At 44.0% G+C, this 14574-nt stretch overlaps 1 protein-coding gene across 4 annotated transcripts in view; it reads right to left on the bottom strand.

Moving 5' to 3' along the window:
- PHKB (phosphorylase kinase regulatory subunit beta) overlaps positions 1 to 14574 on the bottom strand; it is a 415971-nt gene that overhangs the window by 390517 nt on the left and 10880 nt on the right. For 2 of the 4 annotated variants that reach the window (XM_082269952.1, XM_082269953.1), the window contains exon 2: positions 13732 to 13888. The exons of the other annotated variants lie outside the window; for them this stretch is intronic. In XM_082269952.1, coding sequence (XP_082126078.1) covers positions 13732 to 13801 — 70 coding nt within the window. In that variant the 5' untranslated portion in view covers positions 13802 to 13888. The remainder of the gene's footprint in view (positions 1 to 13731; positions 13889 to 14574) is intronic. 4 annotated transcript variants of the gene reach the window in all.

Raw genomic sequence — 14574 nt, 5'->3', positions numbered from 1 at the left:
AAAAAAAAAAAGACAAAAATCTTTCCTTTTGTTAGTAAACGCGATAACTTTTGCGCAAACCAATCAAAATACGCTTTTTGCGATTTTTTTTTTACCAAACATATGTAGCAGAAAACAAATTGGCCGGAAATGTTAAAAAAATTTTGATTTTTACATTTTTTTTGTGGAAATTTCATATAAAAAAAAAATGTGAAAAATATTGTTATTTTTGCAAAATCGACGCTCTTTTTAGGTTTATAGCGCATGATCAAAAAAAATCGCACAGATGATCAAATACCACCAAAAGAAAGCTCGGTTTGTGGGAAAAAAAAGGACGCCAATGTCGTTTAAGTACAGCGTCGCACGACCGCACAATTGTCCGTTAAATCACGCAGTGCCGAATCGCAAAATAGGCCCTGGTCAGGAGGGGGGTAAAATCTTCCGGGGCTTAAGTGGATAACTTTGTATTGACACCCCCAGCAATTCGTATATGGCAGTGTGAACTGCCTGTGAGTTGAGTGCGATGCAGTGGCGCAGTGGATTGGCAGGGTTCCCGCATCGCATATGTGTGAACTGGAACTGCTTGCCGACCAGCTGCCGTAGTTTTACTTCGGCAGGTTGGCTCTGTCCCGAGAAAAAAATGTACCTGTACTTCGTTTCGCAGGATAGCTAGCGGGGGCGCGCGCACCCACCCCCCATTGGCCACAGGGAGAGCCAATCAGTGGGTCCGGCAAATGCTGCAGGGCAGCCGCGATTGCTCCTCGTGGAGACAGACCGGCAGTCTGCTGTTGTAAACATGGCAGACCGCCGTTCTGTCAGTTATGAACACAGGGATCCTGTGTTCCTCCTATTTAGGAACACAGGTCTCTGTGTTCATGCAGCAAGCCCATTCCCCCACACAGTTAGAAAGCACCCCCTAGGGACACATTTAACCCTTTGATTGCCTCTGGTATTAACCCCTTTCCTGCCAGTGTCCTTCGTACAGTAACCGTGCATAATTACTGTAGTAATGTCACTGGTCCCCCTAAAAGTGTCAAAAATGTTAAGTTAGGGGTCCAATTTGTCCGCCGCAATGTCGCAGTCCCGCTAAAAATCGCAGATCGCCGCCATAACTAGTAAAAAGAAATAAATAAAAATGACAGAAATCTTTCCCCTAGTTTGTAGATGCAATAACTTTTGTGCAAACCAATCAATATACACTTTTTGTGATTTTTTTTTACCAAAACTATGTAGAATACAAATTGGCCTAAAATGATGAAAAAAATCTGATTTGTATTTTTTTATTGGGAATGTTATATAGCAGAAAGTAAAAAAAAAAAAAAAAATATTGTTTTTTTTTTCCAAAATTGTCACTCTTTTTTTGTTTAGAGCACAAAAAATAAAAATCACACAGGTGATCAAATACCACCAAAAGAAAGCTCTGATTGTGAGAAAAAAAAGGACATCAATTTTATTTGAGTACAGCATCACACGACTGCGCAATTGTCCGTTAAAGCAATGCAGTGCAGAATCGCAAAAAATGGCCTGGTCATTAAGGGGGTAATTCCTTCCGATCCAGAAGTGGTTAATAAAGTGATTGAAAACCTTTACATACACCCAGTGAAGTGACTGGCCTCAGGTGATACACAGAGATTAACCACCTCCCACCCGGGCCATAGTACATATACGGCCGGGTGGGAGTCTCGTCCTTCTGAATGGACGTTCCGGAACGTCCTTCAGAAGGAGAGAGATCGCGCCGCCGCGGGCACGCGCAGCGGCGCGATCTCGATGTGCCCGTGTCCCTAGGACACAGAGCAACAAGACTCGGCAGGAGGGCCCTGTGATTAGCCCTCCTGATCACATGACGGCTGTGACCAATCACAGCCGTCATGTAATGTCAATACAGCCGTTGTAACGGCTTCGATCTCTTCTCCTCCTGACAGATCCTGTCAGTGAGGAGAAGATCAGAGGATTGATTCTGCAGCCGGGGTGATCAGTGAGTATTTCTAATTACTCACTGATCACAGGGGGGGTCTGTGCTGGTAATCAGATGATTGATTACCAGTGCAGCCCTGGGGGGAGGGGATGCCACTAGAGCCACCAGGGATGCCCACCCATGACCACCAGGGATGGCAAACAGGGCTCAGAGAGCCTGCCAGTGGTGCCCCCCTATCAGTGCTGCCCACCAATGCCATCTATCAGTGCTGCCCACCAGTGCCCGTTATTGCCATCTATCAGTGCCGCCCACCAGTGCCCATTATTGCCCACCAGTGCTGCCTATCAGTGCCCATCAGTGCCCCCATCAGTGCCGCCCATCAGTGCCACCCATCAGTGCCCATCAGTGCCGCCCATCAACGCTGCCTATCAGTGCCCATCAGCGCTGCCTATCAGTGCCCACCAATGCTGCATATCAGTTCTATCAGTGCCACATATCAGTGCTACCTATCAGTGCCCATCAGTGCTGCATATCAGTGCCACCCCATCAGTGTCTCCTCATCAGTGCCTGTCAGTGCGGCGTCATCAGTGCTCATCAGTGCAGGAAAAAACGTATCTATTTACAAAATTTTATAACCTAAACAAAATAACTTTTTTTTTTTTTTTTCAAACTTTTCGGTCTTTTTTTATTTGTGCACCAAAAAAGAAAAAACCTGGCGGTGATCAAATACCACCAAAAGAAAGCTCTATTTGTGGGGAAAAAATGACATAAATTTGGTTTAGGTACAGTGTTGCATGTCCGCGCAATTGTCATTCAAAATGCAACAGCGCTAAAAGCTGAAAATTGGTCTGGGAAGGAAGGGGGTTTAAGCCCCCGTTCACACTGGGGCGACCTGTGAGGCGACCTGGTCGCCTCACAGGTCGCCGCAGGTCGCCTCCCATAGGGAAGCTGCGGACCCGTTCTGATAGGAGCGACACAAGTCGCTCCGACTCAGAAAAAGGGTCCGGAGCTTCTTTGGGGCGACCAGGAGGCGACCGCCATAGACTTCAATGTTACGAAGTCCGTGGCGGCCGCTCCGAGGTAGCGGCGCGCTGCTCGCACCGCGACCTCGGAGGTCGCGGTGCGAAGTAGCGTCGCCCCAGTGTGAATGGGGGCTAAGTGCCCAGTATTGAGGTAGGTAAACAAATCCTCCTACATAAGTTGTACCTGTATGTCTGCAGCATTCTCTCCTCTATAGCCGTTCAAAAGTGATGAATTATTAAGCCTGTCTGAACTGTCAGAAAAAAGGGGGCAGAGAGCTATGTTACACACTGCAGAGCTCAGTGTGGAGAGCTCCGAGTGCTGATTGGAGGGAAGGAAGATACCTCCTTCCACATTGCACACTGGAACAGGGCTGAGGCTGTCAATCACAGGCTGTGTCCTGGAGATCCCTCCCCTATCACCTTTTTTTTCTTGGTGTCAGGAAAACTCAACAGAAATGATTCATGCTGATAGAGGAAGGAGGCAGCAGACAGAAATAACACTTAGTGCTCTGGATTGAGACAAGTACACACTATAGAGGGATATGCTTTTTTCTTATTTCATGTCTGAGGTTCACAACCACTTAAATGTTTTAAAAGCTCACCTAAAATGGGATGTTTAAAAATCAAGGTAGCATCTATAGACAGACAGTGGAGCTAAGCCCCATCCCTAATTCCCTCATCAGAGGATTGTATTGACAACAGTGGGAGACAATGGCTGCCGCTGCTATCAATCTGCTCTTGCGCACAATGCTTGATTGAGAATGGCCTCAGGCAACTATAAGAGGGGACTGGGGGGAATCCTCTGGCACAGAAAGGTTTTTACCATAATGCATATCATCCTTTTGCATTAAAGGATAAGTTCACCTTAGAGCGGAGGGTTGCAGTTCCAGTGTCCACCTGCGGGGGTCTCCCAGCAGTATCTCGCAGCAGCAAAACACTAAAAGGGGAGGACCCAAAAACCCTCCCAGCAGCCAGCATCAGGTGGAAACTGATTACTGGGTTCTGCTGGCTCCTGGGAGGGTATTTAGGCCCTCCCATATTAGTGCCTCTTGTTCCAGTGTTTTGCTGTTGCCAAATACTGCTAGATGTTATCCTATTCCTGTTCCTGCCCTGTGTTGTGTACCCTGCTGCCTTGTACCTGCTCTCCCTTGTTCCTGATCTCACTTTTGGTTCTCTCTTCCCATCTGCTCCCTGCACCACTGGTTTTCCTTGCTTTTCTGTGTTCCCTACTGTACATATATTGTATAAAGTTAGTTAGGCTGTTTGTTAGTTTTTAGTCAGGTATTCTGTCCCTGGGTTTTTGGCTCATATTTTTATGTTTGCTGTGTTCTGTATGGATGGATTTTGTTTCACTGTAACTAAATGTCACTTAAAGCAGCGGAGTTCCGCTCGTTTTTATGTTTATTAAAAGTCAGCAGCTACAAAAAGTGTAGCTGCAGACTTTTAATAAACACACACTCACCTGTCCCACGATCCAGTGATGCGGCCACCCCAAGCCTGGCTCCTCTGCCTCTCCACTCGGTGGCGCCGGCATCTCTAATGTGGGCAACCAGCAGTGAAAGCTTGCGGCTTCACAGCCGGGTGTGCACTGCGCATGCGCGAGTTGTGCTGCGTGTTGTGAATGGCCATGCAATCTTCTGGGACCCCTGACGTGTCCCAGAAGATTGTAGGGAAGGAGAAGGAGAACTTTCAGCTCGAGCCACCTAGGCGGTCCAAGCGGAAATAGGCGCGGGTACCTGTCAAATCTAGGTACCCGCCCCCCCACCCAAAAAAAAATGAAATGCCAAATGTGGCATTTCAGGGGGTCAGTTTCCTGAGTGTAGCCACACAGATTTAGCTATCCCTGCTATTGATTCCTGATACTGACTCACATTCAGTAGAGAGATCAGTATAGAGATGAGAAAAGTCAGACGTCCTGATCTGCGTGCTTGTTCTAGCAGCTCAAAATACTAAAGCAAGATGGTTAGCATGGCAACCAGGCAACTAGCATTTTTAGGTGGTCTTCTGAAACCACTGCACACAGCATGCAAGTATAAAATGTTTATTATAATAATCTCTTGCCGACCGTGCTATACCTGAATGCCGGCTACAGCAGAGTCACACATTTTCGGGAGGGTGTCTATTGCTGTCCTCCTGGAACCCTACCTCCCAGTACGCCCCCCCAGGGTGTGCATCGAGAGCACTCTGATCGCTGTGTCCTTCAGCAGTTTACCAAGTGATTAGTTGCAGCGGCCCTTTACCATGTGATCAGATGTGTCCAATCACAGCTGATCACAGTGTAAACAGAATTTGCTGACTGCGGTTGAAGAGAGCAGGTAAGCGGCATTCCACAAAAGGGACATCTGAACTGATTATCATTGCCCTGCAGCCTGTCAGTGCCCATCAGTGATGCCTTTTAGTGCCCATCAGTGATGCTTGTCAATGCTCAGCAGCGCCACCTACCACCGATTAACAGTGCCGCCTCATTAGTGCCCATCACTGTCACCTACCAGTGCCGCCTCATCAGTGTTGCCTACCAGTACCACCTATTCGTGCAGCCTCATCAGTGCACATCAGTGGTGAAGGAGAAAAATAACAATTTACCAAATTTTATAACAGAAACTAAGAAAAATGTATTTTTTTTTCAAATGTTTGGCATTTTTTGTTTAGCAAAAAAATAAAAAAATTAAAAAAAACAGTGGTAAATACCACCAAAAGAAAGCTCTTTCTGCCTCAAAAGAATTATTTTGTTTGGGTACAGTGTTGCATGACTGCGCAACTGTCATTCAAAGTGCAACAGCGATGAAAGCTGAAAATTGGACTGGGCAAAAAGTGGGTAATAAAAAAAATAACATTTTACAATTACTTTTAGTTCCGCTTTAATAGTAACAATTTCATATAAAGATAAGAAGCATTAGGTGAATTATCTGCGATCGACAAGTCCATTTTCACACTTTTCCTAATAACGCCGTTAACAGGGAGATGACCTTGTCTCATGTGTTTATCATAAAGCTACAGATAACCAAGAAAAAAAAATGTTTATTTCTGTTGTATCTGGAGCATGGTTCTCTGATGTATTCCGCTCCAGAAACAGGCACACCGGCCCCAAGAGAAAGCCAAGATATTTTGGGATTTCATTAACAGGATGCGACTGTGTCATAATGCATCCTTACAGTCTAATAGGCCAAGCAACCATGCCGGGTGAGTGCAATCGTTATTATTAAGTCACACAAGAGGAAATGGGCATTGCAAATATTGCATCACTAGTAAAGTTTACATAACCAACACCCAGCACCAAGAAACCAGCTCAGATACAGAGAAGGTGTACTGATTATATGAGTACATGGGAGCTTTGCTTATCACACTGTAAAAGCCAGCTATACAATGAATTGGTAATTGAATGCAGAAATTTTGCATAGTTGTACTGGCTCCACTTCTATGTTAACATTTTACGTGGTTCACTGCACACTGTGAGCTTCTCACAAAGTGCATTAGAATAAGCCCGCCTCATTTCCTGGCTGGAGGACTTCTAGAATCGCCTAGCCTAGGGGTAGGCAACACTGGTACTCCGCAGCGAGATTCTTCCTGTGTTGCAGTACCTCGCCCGGGCCTGGCCCCGTCCCCGGGTCAACACCTGCCAGGGCATCACCAGGGCGGTGTTTCACTTGATCTGGGGCTCAAAGATGAACAGACTGAAGTGGACAGTCATGGTCAAGGAACCCCTCAAGGGCGGCAAGGGCATGTCCAACACCGCTACCCAGCTGAGGGTGTTCTTCGCTTGCAACTGCATCCACAGGATTTTGATGGCCAGATCTTTGGACTCTGGTGGAAACGCCATTGTAAGGGAACTCTGACCCACACTGTACTTGTGGTCTTCCGTCAGTATACGGCTTCCTACAGTCTTGAACATAGATAGAGATTCCAGCTGCCCTACATATAAAACTAGCCGACAACTTAGCTTGTATGTGTCTGAAAACAACGAACTCTTTACTGAACAAGAAACAGCCTTTTATACACTTGAGAAGTAGGTCAGTCACTACATGAACAATAACCAGAATATTTACCCAAAACATCACACAATGGTTAGATAACGAGGTACAGCGGACTCATGACTAATCCCACCTAGACAAGGTTATCATTCACATGCTAATTAACTCAGCGCACATAAACCAGCTGGGATGACAAAACTGATGGCAACAAGGCTAAAACAAAATACAAAATTACACATTATCCTAGGTATTAATACAGAACACATTATACAGCCAATGGCAAGAGACCCCAGTATCAGTCCGTCTGTCTCCTACATTGAAGTACATGGAATACACATCAAAGCATTGCTTTGATTATTTAGGAGTCACAGACTTCATGGTAATGGTCTACAATACAAAAGCTGAGAAGGAAAGCCGCTCAGGTGAGACAAAGCACTGTGGCGCAGGTCGGATCCGCCATTCAAAACTTGATAAACCAAAAGGAAAATGGACCGCACATTGCGAGCCATTTTCCTTTTGGTTTATCAAATAAACGGTCTACAATAGTCAAGATCTCACAGTGTAAAGTGGGATTAAATTTTCATAGTTCTTGAGGTACCGGTATATTGTTGATAATTATTACTGTCCCATTTGAAGTAATCCAAACCATATGCTGTGTCCATTATGTTCATCATTTTCTTGGCCACCCTGTGTCCCTAATAGACACAGGGTGACTTACACATAAGAGGGGCTTAGGGACCTGAGTCAGGGATTTCCCAACCTCTCTAAGGTAAGCTGGGTTCCACAGGCCCCCCAACCAAAGTGACTCCTGTCACAGCCATATCTTGTTTTTTCCTCTTGCCTCTCTGGAGGTCCCTTGGATGGGACAAATGAGACCCTTCCATCCCTTAAGGCCCCGTTCACACTGGGGCGACGCTACTTCCCGGGGCGACCTCCGAGGTCGTGGCGCGCTGCTCGCTCTGCAAGCTCAGAGCAGGCGGGCACGGACTTCATAACATTGAAGTCTATGCAGGTCGCTCCGGGTCACCCCAAAGAAGCTCCGGACCCTTTTTTTAAGTCGGAGCGACTTATCTCGCTCCTATTAGAACGGGTCCATAGCTTCTCTGTGGAAGGCGACCTACAGCGACCTGTCAGGCGACCAGGTCGCCTGACAGGTCGCCCCAGTGTGAACGGGGGGTAGGAAACTCCTTGGTATTACTTTGACACTTAAGTTTATCAAGGAGCAGGGGCTGCATGGAGTTAAGCCCAACTTGTTGAAGCCAAAGACTATCTACAAGTTGATTCGAGCCAAGGACAGTTCCAGGCCTACTGTACCTTCGGCCACTTGCAAAGTGGTCTGGAGGAATGTTTCTTCAAAAGGAACTCACCAATAGGCACAAGGATCTGGCATGGATGTCAATCCAAGGGGGGTTTCCACACAGGACATTTATGCATGCCAGAAACCTGTGCAGGTATAGGCACTGACCATTTTGCATCATCAAGGAGGAAACTGCTTTGCACATTTTCGGGAAGTACTCCTACGCACAGGACCTGTAGAGGGCCTTGGAACCAGCACAAGGACTTTGTGCCACAGGACAGCCATCACACACTTTGCTGTGCCAAACGGACTATTCTGTGAGACTTTTACTCAGGACAATGACAGCAGCTTGCGGGTGCTGTGTTGCTTTAAAGGAAGCTTTGTGGTGCCCCAGAAAGCGCCTCTACCACCAGGAGAGGATATCTATTATGGACTGTCGCAGACTGTTACAGTCCGCTCAGAGAGTATACCCTGATAGACCTTAAGGAGGAAGAGGACGTCTGAAGATTTCTCCTTCCCCTACCCTCCTTTGTGTGTCCTTTCAATAAAGCTTTGAGTCTGTGAACTCTTTTTCCCCTCCCTTTTCTCTCTTCTGTACATCCCATCACACCCATTGCCTATTGAATTGTATTGAACTATCTTTTTGCATGCTTTGATTTCAGTCTCAGTAATGTGTCACGGTAATGCTTTAGGGGTAAGCAGCGTATTGCATGACGTGGTGTTTCAAGGAACTTTTTCTCTACACATCACGTTAGGCATCATACCACAGAAAGAATGTATTTATTGTATGATTGGAACCGTATTGTAACAGTGTAATTATGTACTGCGTCGCTGTACAGGGTGGAATGTACCCCAATTGAAGCGGACCTTCAGCCATTTTTTATTCATCTTTCCATCTATTAATCTTCTGCTCTTGTTGTTTTAACTTTATATACAGTATATATATATATATATATATATATATATTTTTTTTTTTTTTCCCCCCTATGTATCTCACACACATAAAATACATTGAAGCAGTTGTCAAGACTGGCAGGTGTGAAGTGCGGGAGGTGACAGAATGACGAGCCAGGATAAGCTGTCACAAGGACTGAGTGCGCTGCACCCCCCAGGCTTCCTCACCTATTTATAGATGATTGATATTTAAAGTTCAGCTGAGCCACTGCAAATAGCAGGCAGGACAGACAGGGCAGCCATGAGACCCCTCAGAATGGAGCACTCAGGGTCAGGGTTCAAGTTTACTCCACAGGTTGTACTAAAGATATCACGGCTGCAATGTAAACCTTCCTTACTGCATTCGCCGAGTATCCAAAGTGTCCCTTTAGTCTGATCTATCATGCAGTGATCACACTTAGGGCTCATTTACATTTGTGTTGCTCTCTGATCAGCCATGGTTCGAGCTTCAGAGGACATTTGAGAGGTGGTGAGGTGTTGTTGCCTCCTTACCACCTGTTTAAACCCATAAAGATCCGTACCACCTGCCCACGGCTGTGGAGCGCTTGCCATGAGACCCTGCAGGCCAGAGGGTTCTTCCATGCTATTTAGCTACTACTAGAGCTGCACGATTAATCGTGAAAAACAAATTGCGATCTTGATTCAGCCCATGAAACCCCCCCCCCCCCCCCCCCACGATCTTAAAACAGCCTGTCCTCAATTCTTAGTCCTGGTTCACACTGGGGCAACTTGTCGGGCGCCATTCAGTGCAATGGAACCGTTCTAATCAGAGCAACTCAACTCGCTCCGACCTAGAAAGAGGTTCCTACATTACATTGGGGGCGACTTGCATTGACTTCTATTAGAGAAGTCGTATGCAAGCCCCACCAAAGTCGCGCTGCAAGGAGCGGGCTTCAGAGTCGCCCCAGTGTAAACCCAGGCTTACAGATAACTATAAACACAATGTTTTACAATGTGTCATTTTGTTCTTTTAGATCATGGGTGTCCAACCTTTTGGCTTCTCTGGGCCACATTGAGTTTAGAGAAATTTTCTCGGGCCGCATATAAAATATATACTATAGTTAAGGTATACAAGTAATAAAATGCCGCCGCGCCCTTTCCACGCCGCCGCACTCCCCGCACTAATTTAACACAACTAGAAGATGATCAAATGAAATGGAATCAGTATACAGAGGTTTACTTCTTTTGAGAGATATTAAAGAAACACTCTAACCATTATGACCACTTCAGTGATTTGAAGTGGTCATGGTGGTAAGAGTCAGAAACACTGCACATGCTCGCCCCCTGCCCTCCAAGGCAGCCTCTGCCTACCGTTAGTTGGAAGCCGCTGTGGCCATGACTTCCTTCCTCCCCAGCAAAAAAAAAAATTGGCAGTGGGCCGCATTGCCTGGGGTTCTGGGCCGCATGTGGCCCCCGGGCCGCAGGTTGGACATGCCTGTTTTAGATCAAAAGGAATGAACTTCAGTCTGTAAGTGAGGGCAGTTTAACCTCTTAGGAGTTGCAGCAGTACAAGCAGTTACAAGGAACTACCTCAGTCAGAGGGCTGGAGGGAGTCATGCACAGGACTTTTTGAGCTATACAGAGAGCCAAGAGTTAAGGATTATTACAGTCCTGGATCTTCTGAGTTAACCAAGGAGTTAAAGTCGAAGTTTCAGCACTTTCAGCAGAACAGTATCTCAAGCGCCAGTAAGCATTGGTCGGCATTCAGCTGGCGTCAGGACAGCGCTAACAGGCATCTTTTCTACAAAGTGTCCCAGATAAACCTAGTTGAGCCAGAGGAGTATCCCACTCATTCCCTTCTCCCATCCCCATTATAAAATAAACAAAACAAATCAAAGATGCCGGAATGGTCATTGTCTCCAACCTCACACCTGGGTTTTCAACTTCAATGCGTTGGAAGTGTTCCCGGTAACAATGGCAGACCCATAGCTGGCCCAATGCCTGGAAATATATATATATATATATTTTTTTTTTTGAAGAGACCCTAGAGAATAAAACGGTGATCGTTGCAATCTTTTATGTCACACTGTATTTGCGCAGAGGTCTTTCAAACACAGTTTTCGGGGGGAAAAATACACTTTAATGAATTAAAAAAAAAACTAAACAGTAAAAGTAGCCCAATTTTTTTGTATAATCTAAAACACATGTGTCGAACACAAGGCCCGCGGGCCGAATCCGGCCCTCCAGGCCATTTAATGTGGCCCTTGCACCTCTCTTCCAGCCCTCCTTTGATCCTCCTCTAGACCCGGTAGTTTCTGCTTCCCAGCAATGCCCCAGCTTCTTCCCAGCAGCAACACAAGGTAGGGGGATGTACTGTGATGTAAGGGAGGGTGGGGAACTCTTGACTTCTGATGGTGGGGGGGTTCTTGACATCTGATGTAAAAGGGGGTGGGGTGCTCTGCACATCTAGTCTTACAGATTCAACCGGCCCTTTGAGGGCAATCATGATGATGATGCGGCCTGAGAAGAAATTGAGTTTGACACCCCTGATCTAAAAGATGATGTTACATCGAGAATCGTTATCTTTAATGAAAGCAAAAAAATTGTGATTCTCATTTTATCCAGAATCGTGCCGCTCTAACTGTGCATCTTTATTTAATGGCAAATTAGTTCACAGTTTCTATGCAGAGCTGCACACCAGATTTTGCACTTTCCAGTTTTAGTAAATCAACCCCACTGAGAAAGTCAGCAGTAAAAAACGCACCTAAGGCACATTTATTCAAACGCGTTTAGACTTGTTTGTCCTTTATTCCATTGAGCAGAAATCAAATTTATTCTGGCCACTAAAATGAATAAACGCGTAGGTGCGTTTTGCAACTTATAGCGTTTTTTTATGCCCAAATGCTAATCTCATGAACGCGATTTATAGTCAAAGAGGAGGATTGAGTAAAAGCAAAACTAAACAGGTACATAACTGAACTGAATAGGTGCTGACTTTTTTTTTTTTTTTTGGGGGGGGGGGGTGTTTTAGAACATGCTACACTTTTTCTGCAAATAACTGTACTGGAATGCAGCAAATACATAAAAAAAAATGCACTAGAACACATAAATGCACCAAAGAAAAAAAAAAATTAAGAAGAAGAAAGGTAAATTAAGAAAAAAAAAAAAAAAAAGAAAAAAAGAAAAGAAAAAAGCATCTGGAACATCAAATATGTGTCAAAACACATCGGAATGCATAAAAAAATGCATGTAAATGTGCATGCAGAAATGCATGTGGACTGAGCTTCAGTGCTGTGAACCGACCCTAAATATTTTACAAAACTGCTCAGGTGAAGTGGGGTCATACCTTAAACACAACCCTAACCAAATACTGTTTCAGATAATAAAAAAATATAATAAAAACTATACATTCAATAAAAAAAAGAAAAAGAAAATGCTGTGAATCGGCCCTAATTATTTTACAAATCTGTTCAGATGAAGTGGGTCATACCTTAAACACAACCCTAACCAAATACTGTTTCAGATGATAAAAAATTTGAATAAAAACTATACATTCAATTAAAAAAAATTAAATTAAAAAAAAAAAAAAAAAATGCTATGAATCGGCCCTAATTATTTAACAAAACTGCTCAGGTGAAGTGGGCCAAACCTTAAACAACCCTAACTAAATACTGTTTCAGATAATAAAAAATTTGAATAAAAAAAAAAAAAAAAATGCTGTGAACCGGCCCTAATTATTTTACAAATCTGTTCAGGTGAAGAGGATCATACCTTAAACACAACCCTAACCAAATACTGTTTCAGATAATAAAAAAAATCATAAAAAAAAACTATACATTCAATTAAAAAAAATTAAATAAAAAAAAAAAAAAATGCTGTGAATCGGCCCGAATTATTTTACAAAACTGCTCAGGTGAAGGGGGTCATACCTTAAACACAACCCTAACCAAGTACTGTTTCAGATAATAAAAAAATCATAAAAAAAACTATACATTCAATTAAAAAAAATTAAATAAAAAAAAAAAAAAATGCTGTGAATCGGCCCTAATTATTTTACAAATCTGTTCAGGTGAAGTGGATCAAACCTTAAACACAACCCTAACCAAGTACTGTTTCAGATAATAAAAAAATCATAAAAAAAAACTATACATTCAATTAAAAAAAATTAAATAAAAAAAAAAAAAAAATGTTGTGAATCGGCCCTAATTATTTAACAAAACTGCTCAGGTGAAGTGGATCAAACCTTAAACACAACCCTAACCAAGTACTGTTTCAGATAATAAAAATTTTAAATAAAAACTATACATTCAATTAAAAAAAAAAAATGCTGTGAATCGGCCCGAATTATTTTACAAAACTGCTCAGGTGAAGGGGGTCATACCTTAAACACAACCCTAACCAAATACTGTTTCGGATAATAAAAAATTAATAAAAAAAAAAAAAAAAACACTATAATCATTAGCAACACAGTCAATAAATAACCTATTAGTAAAAAATTGAACCCGTACAGTATAACCCTAAAACATAGAGAAAAATCACATTTTGAGGACCATTAACCTTTATCATGGATTAAATATCATTCCATCATCACATGCAACACAATAAAACATGCAGAAATTCAACATTGCAATTTTCGGGGAAGTCCCACGCACTTACCTGTCCTCATGTATGTGGGCGACAGAGACACAGACTTCTCAACAAGCTCAGCCATTGCGCTGGAATGCATCGGGGAACCAACCACAGGCGTTGCAACCAACTGGGCAATCGGTTAGTAGAGGTTAGGGGCAATCACAGTGAAATTAAGGTGTTAGCGCTTCGTTAGGGCACAACAGTGCGGAGGTGAGAAGAAAACAAAAAGCAGGAAAAAACAATGACACAGGTTATTCCAGAACAGAGGACATGTCATAAAAATGCAGAACATTAGTCACTACTGACAAAGTACGACACCAAGAGAACACCGAGAAATAAACTCTACATTTATCGGAGCCTGGAGCTCATTGTACCGTCCAGATTTATTACCAGCAGCACACATGGAGCTACTGCTCATAGCAAACAGACCGATCATTGTCCTACAGATTGATTGCTACATTTCCCCAAAGCTGACCATGGATGAAGTCTTTGTCACCTCCAAACAGATATTCTAGTTATGGGAGGACACCGGTAGGTTTATAGGACCTCCGACTCCTTACAGATCTGAGAGGCTCCAGTGGTGAGGTTTTCCTGTGGCAGTCAGTCTATCCTCCACTCCCATTAAGCTATAATGGACACATCTTTCTCGCTGAAGGCCACAAGGGAAGTATGACACCATTGGGTGGTGTTGTAATGGCTATAGCAAGAACTGTGAATGGTGGTGGAGATAGCTCACCCCTGGCTCTCCCAATAGGCAAAACAAGCCAGAAGGAGATTTACCTTACTATTGTCCTTCTAGAACTAATGGCACTTTTCCACTGCAAGTACCGGCTCGGCTCTACTCGGCCCTGCTTGGCCCGGTTTGCTTTT

Source organism: Pelophylax lessonae (assembly GCF_965119305.1).
Source record: "Pelophylax lessonae genome assembly, chromosome: 10".
In the NCBI taxonomy this organism is placed as follows: domain Eukaryota; kingdom Metazoa; phylum Chordata; class Amphibia; order Anura; family Ranidae; genus Pelophylax; species Pelophylax lessonae.
Note: the sequence above shows the minus strand (reverse complement) of the source record. Positions and strands in the feature narration are given on the sequence as shown.